The 16,672-nt window shown below is 39.7% G+C and overlaps 1 protein-coding gene across 2 annotated transcripts in view; it reads right to left on the bottom strand.

The window, feature by feature from the left end:
* Positions 1-16,672, bottom strand: part of LOC114651824 (cytokine-dependent hematopoietic cell linker) — a 139,021-nt gene that overhangs the window by 66,887 nt on the left and 55,462 nt on the right. For both annotated transcript variants that reach the window (XM_028801816.2, XM_028801815.2), the window contains exons 2-3: positions 5,816-5,872; positions 204-253 (exon numbers count right to left, since the gene is read on the bottom strand). Coding sequence is in view for 1 of the 2 variants with exons in the window: in XM_028801815.2 (XP_028657648.1) it covers positions 204-253; positions 5,816-5,872 (107 nt within the window). In the remaining variant the exon portion in view is untranslated. The remainder of the gene's footprint in view (positions 1-203; positions 254-5,815; positions 5,873-16,672) is intronic.

Raw genomic sequence — 16,672 nt, 5'->3', positions numbered from 1 at the left:
CCCTGGTGTGTGGTGGGTGTGTGTGTGTGTGTGCATGCCCTGCGGTGGGCTGGTACCCTGCCCGGGGTTTGTTTCCTGCCTTGTGCCCTGTGTTGGCTGGGATTGGCTCCAGCAGACCCCCATGACCCTGTAGTTAGGATATAGGGGGTTGGATGATGGATGGATAATTACACAACATTTTAAACATATATCAAAAGTCTCACCTCTGTTACAGTTAAAGTCTTCTAATGAGGAGTGCAACTGTGACCAGGACCTGCTCCGAAAAAAAAAAAGACATTTTTTTATACAGTATTGCATACTCCGCTGGTGCTTTTTTTACCTTTGGTTTGAGTATATCTTTTTTTTTTTGCTTATTTTTAAGAAACTTACATTTTAATAGCTAATGCTGCATTACTGCACTACTGTTAGGTGTAGGACTGTGAAAGAAGTCAAGTATGATAACATATAAGATTTCAAAACATGTAGCTTCTAACCAGAAGCTGCTTGCAACTTAGCTTGACAAAAAGTCAGCATTCAACTAAAAGATCTGATAATGTGATCAGTGCTACTGTTTCTGCAGAATGCTTTACTGCAAAAAAAACCAGTTGCTTAAAATAATTTACTCTTTAAAGCTTAGCTCACACAGAGGCTCAGTAACTTTTGCTATTTTGTATGGTCATTATTGTCACATGTACAGAGTACACTGAAATGCTGTCTTGCATGTGCTGTTTGAAAATGAAGCACAAGCTTCACAATAGCATTTTAGCTCTGTTTAATTAAACTCAAGTAAAATGTGCAGGTTTTGATGTGCTTATTAGTGGTTCAGAATGATTTAAAGACAGTAGACAGTATCAGAAATAACAATAAAAATTATGTTGCAAGTGAATATCATAAATCCTAAAATCAAATAATCCCTGTCTTCTAATCCCAATTATTTTATTACAGAGCCACCAACAGTTGAACCTTTTCTGTGAATAAAGGTAAAGCATGCCCTTGACAGAATTCTACCCTATTGCAAGTCACAAAAATTCAAACACTCTGTCACCCTTTTTCACACTGAGACACTTATTAACTTAATGTGCAAGTCTTGTGGTTGCAGAAGTAAATTATAATAACTGTGAACCAACCTACGCAGACCCAAAAAGAAATTACAAACTTCACAAAGGCTGATGCTATTTGAGCTGTGTGGTAACTGCCAGACCATTGTATCACCTGGTTTACTAAGGGTAACTTCGAAAAAATAGAATACACGCAAAGGGTTAGAGAGTCTGGTAAGTTAATATGCAAAGTCAAATAAAAAACAAAATGGCAGCAGCTTAAATGGAGAGCATATTTAATGAAGAACAAGCTATTAGCGCTTTGAGTACTGAGAAAAGCGCTATATAAATGTAATGAATTATTATTATTACCAGTCTGTTTAGTTTAAACAATCCTAAGGTGTCATGCAAATAACTGGATCTTCAAAATGTGTCCTCATTGTGTGAGGCTAGATTTGAGGGTAAATGGAAGCTCATTTCATAACCAGAAAAGTATGTTCATAAAATGACAGCATTATTAATAATAAAAACAATATTTAGATACTTAAGAATCAGTCTTTGTCTATCTGTCTGCAAGTATTGTTGTAGATCTGTTGAAAGCAACCATAGGATGATGTGCTGCACATCTTCTCGCATTCCAGCACAGAGCACGAAAAGTCTATTGCTGCGCATTTTCATTCTACATATGATACGTGAAAGAGAGTGCAGAACTCTGAAGGGCAATGTTTTTGAGATTCCAACAGGGGGTGCAAATAGTTCTTTGCTGTTCAAAACCGTTGATTACACAAATTAGAGCAATAAAAAGTCATTTTAATTCTACTGATGCTAAACTATTCACATTTGCTAAAAATAGTGTAGCCTTAGAAAATGTGACCATGAACTTTATGCTTAGCCATAAAAAACCCACAGCCGCATACAAATGTATCATATATACAAATGGTGGCCTATTCAAGTATGGGTGTGGAATACTTCAAACTTTGATAATTTGTGCTAAATTAATTTCTTTTTTGTCTAGAAATGGAATATTACAGCATTATGATTCATTTAAACCTAATTCATTTACGCCTCTCAGAAACAGCAGCCTGGGTTCAAATCAAATGCCACGCTTTATACAGTGTGGTGTTTCATACGATCTCCCCTTGTCTGCATTGGCATTCTCTCTGGACACTGCTGGTTTGCTCCCACATCTTAAATACTTGATTGTTAGGTTTACTGGTGATTCCAAACTGGTTGTATAGATTTGTGCTCCCTGCAACAGATTAGCAGCCACTCACTGGTTGATTCCGGCCTGGCATGACATGCAGTTCAGGCTATGGAACCTCAAAACTCTGAATTGGATTAATTACATTTGAAAGTGGATGTTGTTACAGTGTATGTAGCTCTGTAATCATACATAAAAAAGCAGAAAAACATAGTATACATGTGTTGGCCATGTACAAATTTTGATTTTTCTGGCTTATGATGAATCATGATTATAAAATTGGGTAACACAGATATTTTATATTTTTGCATGGTTAACATGTCCTCAAGAATCAGGAATGGATCTTTTTTCTTGTCTTCTTAGAGATTCAAGGCTGGAGGGCTATTGAAAAACAGAGCCTGTTAAAGTCCACTGAGGCATTTTTTTGGTTGTACAAGAAATAAATTGTTGTTGTTTCTCTAAACCTGGAAGCATTAGCCACATATATGTGAAGAAGTTAATATATTATAGTTTGTGTTAGTGTTTGCATTGGGCAGGTCTGCAAGAACTCTTCCTATTTCCTGACTCATTGATGCTTGCCGTTTTTTTATTTTTGGAAAGCTTTTGATTAGAAGATGATTGATGATAACAGAAAAAGTGCATAGGGTGTTTAACTCCAGTCACTGTACACAAGATGCAGTGCTGATGAAGTGGGCAGGAAAGCGAATATGACTAGAATGGATTAAGAATCCATGCAGACTTTTTAGAATCGTGATGCTTGATAAATTAAAATTGTGCCCATTTTAAAACTGTTATATCTACAGGATGACTTTTTACAGCATTTGGATTGTTTTGATATGTTTTGTGAGATTCCAACAAAGTAAGATACAGACTCAGTAACTAAAAGGCTACGTATATGCTAATGCCCTAGACAAATTTAAGCAAGAGTTATGTTAAGATAAGCTTACATTTGGAATTTTGTGAGAACACAGAACATTCAGATATGGTTTAAGAAATTCTGGACAGTGTTAAACATATTAAGGATTAGGAATTATGAGGTATTCATGAAATTGCATACAGAGGTTGGTGTAAAGTGCAGAAATATTATGTTTTAGGGAAGAACTATTTTTTGCATTTTGATTGGTTTTCAACTCTTGTTGTTTAGGAATGAACAGCAAAGATTATTTATCTCTGAACAAACCATTTTAGTGTAGTTCCAAGTCATGAGGCCACAGCCTACAGGTATATAAAAACAGGACTTTAGAACTTTTGCACATGCTCACACACTCATTCATCTTGGGTTTCCAGTCAACGTAACATAATGCTAGCTAATTGCAGGGCCCAGATGGAACTGGCCTTAAAAGAAACATGTCATAGTTTAGAACATTAGAACAATGTAGATGGGAACAGGCCATTCAGCCCAACAAAGCTCGCTGTTCCTATCCTCTTCATTCTTCTAAAATAACATCAAGTCTAGTTTTGAAAGTCCCTAAAATCCTACTGTCTACCACACTACTTGGTAACTTGCTCCATGTTTCTATGGTTCTTTGTGTAAAGAATAATTTCCTAATGTTTGTGTGATATTTACCGTTAACAGGTTTCAAAATGTGCCCCCTTGTTCTCGATGAACCTATTTTACAATAACAGTCTCGATGCACTCTACTAATTCTCTTCATAATTTTCAACACTTCAATCGTGTCTCCTCTTAATCTTCTTTTGCTTAAACTGAAAAGGTACAGCTCTTTTAATCTTTCCTAATAATTCATCCCCTGCAGCCCTGGAATGAGCCTAGTCACTCATCTCTGGACTTTTCTAGTTTGTAACCTGGAGGCCAAAACTGCACACAGTACTCCAGATGAGGCCTCACCAGTGCATTATAAAGGTTGAGCATAACCCCCTTGGACTTGTACTCCACACATCGTGCGATATAACCTAACATTCTGTTAGCCTTCTTAATGGATTCTGAACGCTCCACTACGATTCCTAAATCCCTCTCATAAGGTGAACTTTCTATTTTTAGACCTCAAATTGTGTATTCAAACTTAACATTTTTACTTCCTACATGTAATACTTTACATTTACTTACTTTAAATTTTATCTGCCACAAATCTGACCAAGCCTGTATGCCTGCCAAGTCCCTCTGTAATGATTCAGTGAATTCCAGATCCACCTAGCTTGGTATCATCTGCAAAGTTAACCCGCTTATTACTTATATTCCTGCCCAAATCATTTATATATATATAAATATAATATATATATTATATATAGCAGCGGCCCTAGCACTGACTCCTGTGGAACACCACTCTTAACATCAGCCAATTTTGATAAGGTTCCTCGCACCAACACCCTCTGCTTCCTATGTCTGAGCCAATTCTGCACCCAACTAAACACCACATCATGAATTTTCAGTTCTTTTAGATTGATGCCCAACCTCTTATGTGGCACCTTATTAAATGCTTCCTGGAAGTCCAGATAAATAATATCATATGCTCAACTTTGATCATATCCTTTTGTTGCTTCCTTGTAGAATTCCAGCATGTTGGTAAAATATGACCTCCCTCTGCCCTTCTCAACTATTTGCAAGGTTATTCCACGTAATATTCAGGTAGTTAAAGTCCCCCATGACTATAATATCCCCCTGTAAACTTGCTTTTTTAATATTACTGAAAACATGTGCTTTGAAATTATTGTCTGCATTGGGCGGTCTATAACACACTGGTAAAATAAGGCCTCTTTCCCTAATGCTTTCCAGGTGAAGCCACAAGTCCTCACTACGATGGGGCTCATTGTCCAACTGAAGAGGGCTTGCATTTAAATTCTATTTGACATAAACAGCAACCACTTCTCCTTTTCTGTTCTGTCTATCCTTCCAAAAAATATGTATCCCTCTATGTTATACTCATTCCCATCATTGTTATTTAGCCAGGTTTCTGTTATTGCTGTAATATCATAATTATGCTCCTCTACATACAACTCCAAGAACTTAATGTTTATAAAATTGCACTGCTTCTAGTATGGTGTAGTGGTTAAGGCTTTGGATTTCCGACCCTGCAGTTATGGGTTCAGATCCTGCTACTGACACTGCGTGACCATAAGCAAGTCACTTTAGCTGTCTGTGCTCCAATTGGAAAAACCAAATGAAATGTAACCAATTATTTCATAAATGTAAGATGTCTTGGATAAAGGCATCAGCCAAATGAGTAAATGTAAAAAATGGGTGCAGCATTAGTGTAAATAATGTGCAGAGAGCAAGAAGTATATTTGCATATACAAAGAATCGATAAAAATAATATTTTTCTAATAAACAAAAGCAACTGAAAGAGTAACTTCTTACGGCATGTTTGTACACCCTTAGTCACTTGACTACATGATTAATCTAACTTAACAGTAGACAGCAGACAGAATGCTGTGGCAGTAGTCCATTCACTTTGACTGCGCTCAAAGTTATTATAATGTGATTACCCAGTAAATTTGTGACCTTCAATACCTTCCTTACCAGGCAATTTCAACAGGAAATCCTTAGTACATTGTTCAAAATTACACTTCAAAAAGTAGGTTCAGAACTTCATGCATATTGAAGTACGTTTAACTTAGCTTTACAGATGGCAGTGTATCTCACCTGTTTTGGTGAAAATCCAGATTCAGTTTTGGCAGACCTCCTACTGGTTTTAGCCGCCTAAAGTTGTAAAATGAAATAAAATAAACATGTTAAGAAATGTTAGCTCACTGTAAATTTCACACCTTGTATGATCATTTTTTCTCATATGCTGCCCTCAAAGGAAAATAACTTTTCTAAGATTCCAACCACCCTCCGTTTGCCACTAAGAGTGCAACTACATTCTATCTCCCACACTGCCACATTTCAGAGTAATCTTAATTTACCATGTTTATCTAAAGCAACCCACTCTGTCTCATATTACCAATAAAGAACAAGACCCATGAAAATGACTTCCACGTATTCAGTGCTAAAGGCACAAATATCAAGAGTCTGGCTGAAGGAGGAGTAAATGAAGAAATGCACTAAAGGAAAAAAAAAGCAACATGTTCTGGAAGAAGAAACAAGACTTATCGCTCATATATTATGCTTTTAAAAAATGGAGTGAATTGTTTTAGCCCCTTAAAAAAATAAATCTTGCAGACTGAAGCATTGCAACTTGCTAAGCACACAAACGCTCATTAGTCACACTTCTACCCAGCTAGGTCCAGATGGAGCAATGTCTGGTCAGGTCAAAAGTCTTAATTCAAAGCTTAGGCCACTGCCAGAAAAAATACACATTTGTTTATTTTTCTGTGCATTCCACCATGCCTCAGATGTCACTAGAAGCAAGAGACAGAGCCATTGGTAAGCTGAAGAAAAGCATGTCACATAGCAGTATTGCTAGATGCTATTAATCGAGCTGCTCCACTCTGTCCTGACTGCAGGCAATGTTTCATCTGAGTGGCAAAATAGAGGACTATAAAAAATTTGGTTGTCCATGGCTGACCACATTGGAGCAAGACCTTAACATCAGAATGGTTCACTGAAAGATCATTTCAGATTTGCCACACAAACTGCTGCTGCAATACCCACAATCAGTGATGCGACAGTGAGGTACTGACTCCTTGCTGCTTGCCTTGCATCAAGGTGACCTGCCTGCTCACATCTCTTAGATGTCTAAACATACAGAAGTGCATCTCTGTTATTAGTCACTAGAACTAAAATATAAGTTAATGCAATATTTATAAACTGTTACTAACCCTCCCCTATTTGGATTCTCTTCTCAGTGTTCTCATTGCTCTACTGTCAAGTTGTTTGGCTGCCATGGAAAGTCATCTCAGAAAAAGGAGCACTGGAGTCATCAGGTAGAAGGGTCCTTACATCAGACTTACCAGCCCAGCACTGAGAATAGACAATGGGGGGAAGCGGCTTGTTGGCCAAGGTCTCCAGGACACTCATTGTGCTTGGCCAGTCTGTATCCTATTCTAAAATCTGGCCTTGGTTCTACAATTAGCTGATGGACAGATATTGTTGTTTTTTATTTATGTTAATTAGTTTCTAGGGCGGCACAGTGGCACAGTGGTAACGCTGCTGCCTCGCAGTTAGAAGACCTGGGTTCGCTTCCCAGGTCCTCCCTGCGTGGAGTTTGCATGTTCTCCCTATGTCTGTGTGGGTTTCCTCCGGGTGCTCCGGTTTCCTACCACAGTCCAAAGACATGCAGGTTAGGTGCATTGCCAATCCAAAATTGTCCTTAGTGTGTGCTTGGTGTGTGGGTGTGCCCTGGCCAGGGATTTGTTCCTGCCTTGCGCCCTGTGTTGGCTGGGATTGGCTCCTGTGACCCTGTGTTAGGATATAGCGGGTTGGATGATGACTGACTGACTGACTGACTAATTAGTTTCTACTTTGCTTTCGACATATTTTAACATATCTGTATCCTCATATGGGATGGCCTCTGCATTTATTATTGCAGTTTACCTTGAGAGTTGTCATGGTGTTCTGCACCTGCACACGCTGAGGAGAGTTGTGCAAGAACAAAGTAGTTTCTACTGCTGTATTTCTGTGGTTGTATTGATCGATTGAACATCTAGCTCTGTGAAGAGGCCGACTTGTGTTCTGTTTTGTGTATTGTATTTACCCCATTTTTTGACTCTCAGTGGAAGGAGGTCTTTCTCTGGATTGCCCTTCCCAAGATTTCTTCTTATTTTCATAAGGATCCCTCTGACCTTTGGATCCCTGAGACTGAACCCAACAAGCCTATTTGGGGATCCATGTATGCTTGCAAAGTGTATATAAGCTATAGTCATTAAACTAACAGCAGAGAACTACAATGGTATTAAAAGCATTACATCAGAAGGTATAACTCATCAATTCTGCTCATGTCTGGAGTATGAAGGGTGATGACGAGTGTTGATGGGCGAAATTCACAAAAGTTTTTTTTGCAGTGAATGTGCTGTATTCACTGTTAACCTTGTTTGCTAAATATTTTCCAAGAAATATTGTGCAGCCAGCCGACGTGAACATTGTTTTCTAGTGATGTGCAATGAACGAACAAGCTAATTCTTCTGTACTTGTCTTTGCCTCTGAACGAATGTACTAGTACAATGACATTAAAGAACAAATCTTTTCAAGACACGTGCAGTGCGTACCATGTTTTATATAGCATTCCATGACAGAACGGAGCTATCATCTTAACTTCACTTAAATGGCTGCTGTCTTTGGGAAATAGCCTTTCAGTAAACTGTTTCAGCAAAATGGTTATGACAACAACTAGCCAATAACTGACTTGGTAGATGAAACCAAGCACCTCTCATTGATCGGTTCACCCTGACTGGGTGACTTTGACCATCTCAGTACACAGACTGATTGAATGAACTAGTATGCCCACTACTGATCCGGAGAACCATTGCAAATTTGTTAATGAACTGCAGACAAGAGACTCACAGTACAGTACACTGACTAGTTCACCAAAATAATCAGTTGAAGCACTGAACCAAGGAACGAACTACTGAACTAGTTCACTGAAAGAATCAGTTTGTGTTCTAAACTGCAGACAAGAGACTCGCAGTACATTGAATCGCAGTTCAGTTCACTGATGATATATGTATGGCAGATTGAATCAGAAATGAAGGGATATAAAAGGAGGAAATTTCAGGAGATTAATACAAAACTGAAAATAATTTTATTTAGTCATATTTCAACGTTCTCAGTTTTATTGTGATGTGTGCACTATTCCAAGGTTCTATTTGTACGATTTTTTTAAAATTTATTGTTGAGATTTTACTTAATTTCAAAATTCAATAAAGAGGATCATCATCATCATTATTATTATTATTATGATGTATGAATTACTTATTTTGTTGCTTGCTTTTTATATTGTTTGTATTGTTTGTTGGTTAAAATTATTACACTGTTATGACACTCTTCTAAATTTTAAATTAGAATATAGCTTGTTGTTGCTTTTGAAGAGAATGAATCAGTGATTCAAAGATTCCAACCATTTTGGTGAACTGAACAAAATGAATCGAATAACTTAAAACAATCATTTTGCACATCATTATTGCTTTCAAAGCACCCCAGGATGTTTGGAGGCTAACGTGACATCACAGAGATATATGCTCTGAACTTTCATGCATGCTTACTGTACGATTGTTGCTACTCTACTTCGGGCATTGTGTGATGTTTCAACCTGCTCAGTACTCCAAATTTCCACACAGTGTGCAAAAAAAAAAAAAAAAACTGCAGTATTTTCATTTGATGGGTATTATGAGTACAGGTATCTATGAACTTGCGTACAGTTCCAGCACTTGGGATGCAAGTTAGTAGGGGCATATCTCAACATGGAGAGGTCAAATATTATGCATAAGATACAATAATATCACTCACTATTTAAATAAAGTTCCTTGTTTTTCAAAACTCTTACTATGTATGTATGTATGTATGCTATGTTATACTGTTTGAGCTGTGGCAAGTGTGAATCTCTGCAGGAGGGAGTCATGTGGTGTTAAAACTCTTGAGGACAGTGATCCCCCTTGAAGACGAAGAGGATGAGCAGTAGAATGACACACTGACATAACCAGCTGTTAAATAATCCTTGAATTGACCATTTATTGTCTCATTAAGAATCAATCCAGAACAGCTATTAACCTTGAGAAATGCCTGTCATCCTCTTTGTATTCACGGGGGGTCAGGGTCCTCACGAGTCTTCACACCACACCTTTTTAAGCTTGAGGTGTTTAAAGGCCATAATGCACTTACGTTTATGAAAATATAGGTGCTATGAAATATGAAACGGATAGGGGGCGTGAGTGAGTAAGATTTGACGCAAGAAGCTGGTGATTGATACTTTCAGAGACTAGTAACAAAATGGTATAGAGTACAGTGTTCTTTTTTCTTACTAAATGGTGAGAGCACGATTTAACATAGAATAATAAAGAGTGTATGTATATAAGATGAAAATAAGTATTGAACCTGTCAGCATTTTTCTCAGTAAATATATTTCTAATGGGGCTACTGACATGAAATTTACACCAGATGTCGGTAACAACCCAAATAATCCACACATACATCCATCCATCCATCCATCCATTGTCTCCCACTTATCCGAGGTCGGGTCGCGGGGGCAGCAGCTTGAGCAGAGATGCCCAGACTTCCCTCTCCCCGGCCACTTCTTCTAGCTCTTCCGGGAGAATCCCAAGGCGTTCCCAGGCCAGTCGAGAGACATAGTCCCTCCAGCGTGTCCTGGGTCTTCCCCGGGGCCTCCTCCCGGTTGGACGTGCCCGGAACACCTCACCAGGGAGGCGTCCAGGAGGCATCCTGATCAGATGCCCGAGCCACCTCATCTGACTCCTCTCGATGCGGAGGAGCAGCGGCTCTACTCTGAGCCCCTCCCGGATGACTGAGCTTCTCACCCTATCTTTAAGGGAAAGCCCAGACACCCTGCGGAGGAAACTCATTTCAGCCGCTTGTATTCGCGATCTCGTTCTTTCGGTCACTACCCATAGCTCATGACCATAGGTGAGGGTAGGAACATAGATCGACTGGTAAATTGAGAGCTTCGCCTTGCGGCTCAGCTCCTTTTTCACCACGACAGACCGATGCAACGCCCGCATTACTGCGGATGCCGCACCGATCCGCCTGTCGATCTCACGCTCCATTCTTCCCTCACTCGTGAACAAGACCCCGAGATACTTGAACTCCTCCACTTGGGGCAGGATCTCGCTACCAACCCTGAGAGGGCACTCCACCCTTTTCCGGTTGAGGACCATGGTCTCGGATTTGGAGGTGCTGATTCTCATCCCAGCCACTTCACACTCGGCTGCGAACCGATCCAGAGAGAGCTGAAGATCACGGCCTGATGAAGCAAACAGGACAACATCATCTGCAAAAAGCAGTGACCCAATCCTGAGCCCACCAAACCGGACCCCCTCAACACCCTGGCTGCGCCTAGAAATTCTGTCCATAAAAGTTATGAACAGAATCGGTGACAAAGGGCAGCCCTGGCGGAGTCCAACTCTCACTGGAAACGGGTTCGACTTACTGCCGGCAATGCGGACCAAGCTCTGGCACTGATCGTACAGGGACTGAACAGCCCTTATCAGGGGGGCCGGTACCCCATACTCTCGGAGTACCCCCCACAGGATTCCCCGAGGGACACGGTCGAATGCCTTTTCTAAGTCCACAAAACACATGTAGACTGGTTGGGCAAACTCCCATGCACCCTCCAGGACCCTGCTAAGGGTATAGAGCTGGTCCACTGTTCCGCGACCAGGACGAAAACCACACTGTTCCTCCTGAATCCGAGGCTCGACTATCCGACGGACCCTCCTCTCCAGGACCCCTGAATAGACTTTTCCAGGGAGGCATACAAAGAAATCAAAACAAATAACTCCATAAATTAAGTTATGTTTAATAAAGTGTAATGACACTGGGAAAAAGTATTGAATACATGAAGAAAAGGAGGTGCAAAAAGGCACAGAAAGCCAAGAAACCAGCTGAAATCTGTCAGTATTTAGAAAGCATTCCTGCTCCCTATCGGTGCAAATTAATATCAGCTGGTTTAATCCTAATTGATGGCCTATAAAAAGGTTTCTCATTACCAAGGTGTCACACAAGAGGCATCTCATGATGGGTTAAAGCAAAGAGCTCTCTCAAGACCTTCACAACCTTATTGTTGCAAAACATACTGATGGCATTGGTTACAGACAAATTTCTAAACTTCTGAATATTCCAGTGAGCACCGTTGGGGCCATAATCCAGAATTGGAAAGAACATCATTTCACCATAAACCAGCCACGCAAAAGAATAATCAGAAGAGTAGTCCAAGAGCCAATGACCTCTCGCGCAGAGCTTCAGAAAGACCTGGAATTAGCAGGTACAGTTGATTCAAAGAAAATAATAAGTAATGCACTCAACAACCATGACCTCTATGCATACTCACTGCGCAAGACTCCAATACTGAAGAAAAAGCACGTTGAAGCTCATTTAAAGTTTGCTGCACAACAGTTGGATAAGCCAATGAAATCCTGGGAGAATATAGTCTGGTCAGATGAGACCAAAATTGAAATCTTTGGATTTCATTGCACGCGCAATGTTTGGAGGAGAAATGGCTCTGCACATCATCCCAAAAACACCACCTCAACAGTGAAGTTTGGAGGTGGGAACATCATGGTGTGGGGCTGTTTTTCAGCATATGGTACTGGCAGACTTCATATAATGGAAGGTAGGATGAATGGAGAAATGTACCAGGACATTCTTGATAAGAATCTGCTGCCATCTACCAGGATGCTGAAGAAGAAACAAGGCTGGACATTTCAGCAAAGCAATGATCCTAACACACAGCCAAGGAAACTCTCAGTTGGTTTCAGAGAAAGAAAATAAAGCTGCTAGAATGGCCCAGTCAATCACCCGACTTGAATCCAATTGAAAATCTATGGGATGAATGGGCCAAAATCACACCTGAGCAATGCATGCTACTAGTATCTCCATACAGGAAGTGTCTTGAAGCTGTCATTACCAACAAAGGCTTTTTTACTAAGTATTAAATAAATTTCAGTAAGTGTGTTCAATACTTATTTCCTGTGTCATTCCACTTTATTATAATTATTACTTAAATTATGGACTTATTTGTTTTGATTTCTTTGTATGTGTGGATTACTTGGGTTGTTACCAACATCTGGTGTAAATTTCATGTCAATAGCCCCATTACAAATGTATTTACTGAGAAAAACGCTGACATGTTCAATACTTATTTTCCCTGCTTGTATATTTATAAGTTATCTGTTTATCATAGTTGTTAAATGCATATATGTATTATATGTTAGATATGTACTGTACCCTTTTTACGACTGGCAGCTCAATCAGTTTTGTTTGGAATACACATGGTGTGTTAAGGCAAAATAAAATAAGACACCAGGTACAGACCATGGACATAAGTCTGATTGTACATTACTAGATAAGACATATGTCCATGGATAATGTACTGCCAATAGATATATAATACTGATTTTTGTGTACTGGTAGTTTAGCTCCACATGGCTAATTTACATATGTAATTAGCTATGTGCTGTAGCCAATGCAAAACAAGACTTAAAGGAGCCCCTCACTCCCCCTCCCCTCATCAGGAGACAGAAGACAAGCTATAAAATAATAAAAACAAAAGATTTATCATTATTTGCTTGGTGTTTCTTTCTTCTTGATGGAAGAAGAAAGTGTGAAGCAAGTGTGCAGATACATGAATACATGTGAAACAAAAAAGATGTGCTTGCTGCATCTGAAGCTGTGACTTCCAACAATGGAATGAACCAGTCCCACGCCAATGTGTACACCAAGTGTAGAACTCTGTGAGTGCAATGATCAATATTTTACTTACTTATTGCTAGTTTGTGTATTTTGTTTGTGGTATTCTTTCCCTCTGTGTCTTTTGTTGTTTGAGGAACAGTGGCACTGCTGCTTCACAGCTCTCATCATATATTTGGCCACAATAATCTCTCTAGCATAGTTGTCAGACTTTTACTTATCCTGCAGGGACACTTAAAAGGATATTGCACCATTATAATCCATTTAAAACAAGTTCCTTTACTCCTTCCCCTTTGATTTTAGTGCATTTCACAGAGTTTGGCTAATATTTCTAACATTTCTATGATTTTGCTGAACTCACTGTGAAGTGAATTCCACAATGTTTGCTCATCACTAGTGATGACTTAACCAAGCTCTAATGCTCTGAAATAAAACAAGAAACTGTAGTTGCAGTAATATAAGTAGCACAAACACTGCAGTCTTGAGTAATGGAAAAACATTTTTTGTTGTGACAAAATAATTTTTTTGTTGTGACTTGCACCATCAGGAGGACTACAAAATGGCCCAAAACATGAATTGATTCTTCTTTCCTGGTATCAGCAAAGTAATGCAATGTAATGCATTAGGTTGCCTTTCATGAAAAATTCGGGTATCTTAATATAACAGGGCTAATATAGTACCCACACATTAACAATCAGGTGTGTCTTAATATATCAGAGCAAATATGGCATTTAAACTTTATCGACAGTCAGGTGCATCCAATCAAGGAACTACTGTACTCATCTATGGATTAGGCTTTCTCAGCAAGATATTCATCCAAGGCACAAATGTTGGAAAGTACACAGTACTCTAGTAACATAACTAATCTGAAAGGATCTCTTCAGTCACCAAACCCAGATTCATCTGAACGTTTCTGAGATAGCAAGCTAGGGCTTGCTATTTTCTTTTATTCGCATATTGTTCTATATATCGTGCTGATGTTTAGAAATCTACTACAGCAACCTATCTAATACGCTTAGTCCCTGAAGGTAGAGTTAACAGAAATGTAAAGAAGAGAAACAGGCATTTAATTTAATATTATAATGTTGAAATATTAATAGGTTGCTTTGCTCCAAGAACATATTTCTAAATGGTCACCCATCGCTGTTGAGCAACAGCAACGTGAACAAGAGACACAGAAATGAAACTATGATAGAAAAAGCAAAGTTTATGAATTCAAAAAAGGCAATCGGGTTCTGGTTTTGATCCCGACTGAACCACATAAGTTTCTGGCAAAATGGCTGTTTCCTGCGGTAGTAGAGTTAAGCTTGATTCCTGTGAACTATAAAGTTAGGATTCCCGGACAGCACAACCCTGTGCAAATCCTACATATTAATCTTACCTAATGAGGTGTTGGCCACCTTTGCTACATTTTGTCAGACTGAGGTAGCTATTGGTGATGATTTGACTGATACCTAGAAGGCTGAGTTACTATCCCTGATCGGATGCAACTCTGATGTCTTTTCATCCGTACCTGGCCAGACTGAAATTGCTGAACACAAGATTGTGATTGAACCTGATGTTAAGGTACAGCTGTGCCCATATTTTATTTCGGAAGCAAAGAGGACTATGATACGCAAGGAGGTGAAGCAGATGCTCGACTTGGGTGTGTTTCATGAGAATAAAAATGACTGGTGCAGTGCAATTGTTCTGATTCCAAAACCAGATGACTCCATTCAGTTTTGTATAGATTTTTGACACTTGAATAAGATTTCTAAATTTGATGCGTACCCAATGTTGCATATTGATGACTTACTGGAGAGGATTGGGCAAGCCTTGTATATTTCCACCCTGGCAGGTGTCGCTGGTGGAATCCAACTAGAAGAAGACCGTGTTCACCACCCCGGATGGGTTGTTTGAATTCACCAGATCCCCATTTGGTCTCCATAGTGTACTGTTGACTTTTCAGCAGTTGATGGACAAGATTCTGTGATCCAATTCTACATATGTTGGAGTGTATCTCAATGATGTTGCCATTTTCAATAATGATTGGCGGTTGCATCTCAACTACCTACAGGCAGTGCAAGATGGGTTGACAGCTATCCCTAAGAAGTGTAAACTGGGTTTGTTGGAAATGCATTATTTGGGGTGCTCTATGGGGAAACAGTTTGATTAAACCTCTGTTGGACAAGGTGGGCTAGGTGCTAGCGTATCCTTGCCCCGAAACGCACAAGCAGGTTTGTGCTTTCCTCTGACTCGTTGGTTATTACCGGGTGTTTATTCTGAATTTTGCACATGGAGCCTACCCAACACTAACCTGACAAAGGGCAGAAAAAAACGTTGCATTGACTGGACCAATGATTGTGAAAGGTTCTTCTCTGACTTGAAGTCTGCTTTGTCTTCATTCCCAGTTCTACAAAAAACTGACTTTTTTAAGGAGTTCATTCTACAGACAGATGTGAATGCATTTGGTTTGGGGGCTGTACTTTCTCAGAGTTTTGACTGGGAAGAACATCCCATCATATTTCTGAGCTGGAAGTTGCTTCCCATGGTGCATAATTACCTAAACATTGAAAAATGATTGTTATCTATCAAGTGGGAGGTGTTCAGCCACTACTTGTGGGGCAAGCAGTTTATCCTGTTGACTGATCACACCCTGCTCCAATGGTTCTGCAGGCAGAAGATACGAATTCCTGACTAACTATGTGGTTTGATTTCAAGGTTCACCATTGTCCCAGTTTGGTGCACGTCAACACTAATTTCCTGTGGCATCTGGCTGAGCCTGGCTTAGACTGTTGCTTCGTTCACATTGGTATGAACAAAGCTGAGGGGGAGGGGATGTGAGATTTTTGAGAACGTTACAACCCCCCAATTTCGCTGTGCACTAACACTGTTAACGCAGGCAGATACTGCCGCCAGCTCCCCATGCAACGGTCTGTCACCCGCTGGTTGATGCGGGGAACATTTAAAACCGGCCTCTGACCTGCAGGAAGACAGAAAGAAGGTTATCTGTTGTTTTGATCTGAGCAGTGAGCTAATGTAGGATGACATCATTGTTTCTGCTTGCATACTGCGTGTGTTTGAGTGACAGCTCATATATTTTAATAAATGCTTTCAGAATGTTCCTGTCTTCACAACGATAAAGATAATTTTGTTTTGGAACCTGGACTTACCTTATTCTCTCTTGTGCAAGTCTGTGACCCACATATCAAAAGTAAACTGGAA

Source organism: Erpetoichthys calabaricus, chromosome 5 (assembly GCF_900747795.2).
Source record: "Erpetoichthys calabaricus chromosome 5, fErpCal1.3, whole genome shotgun sequence".
NCBI classification, from domain to species: Eukaryota; Metazoa; Chordata; class Cladistia; order Polypteriformes; family Polypteridae; genus Erpetoichthys; species Erpetoichthys calabaricus.
The sequence above is the reverse complement of the archived record's forward strand: the minus strand, read 5'-3'. Positions and strand labels throughout refer to the sequence as shown.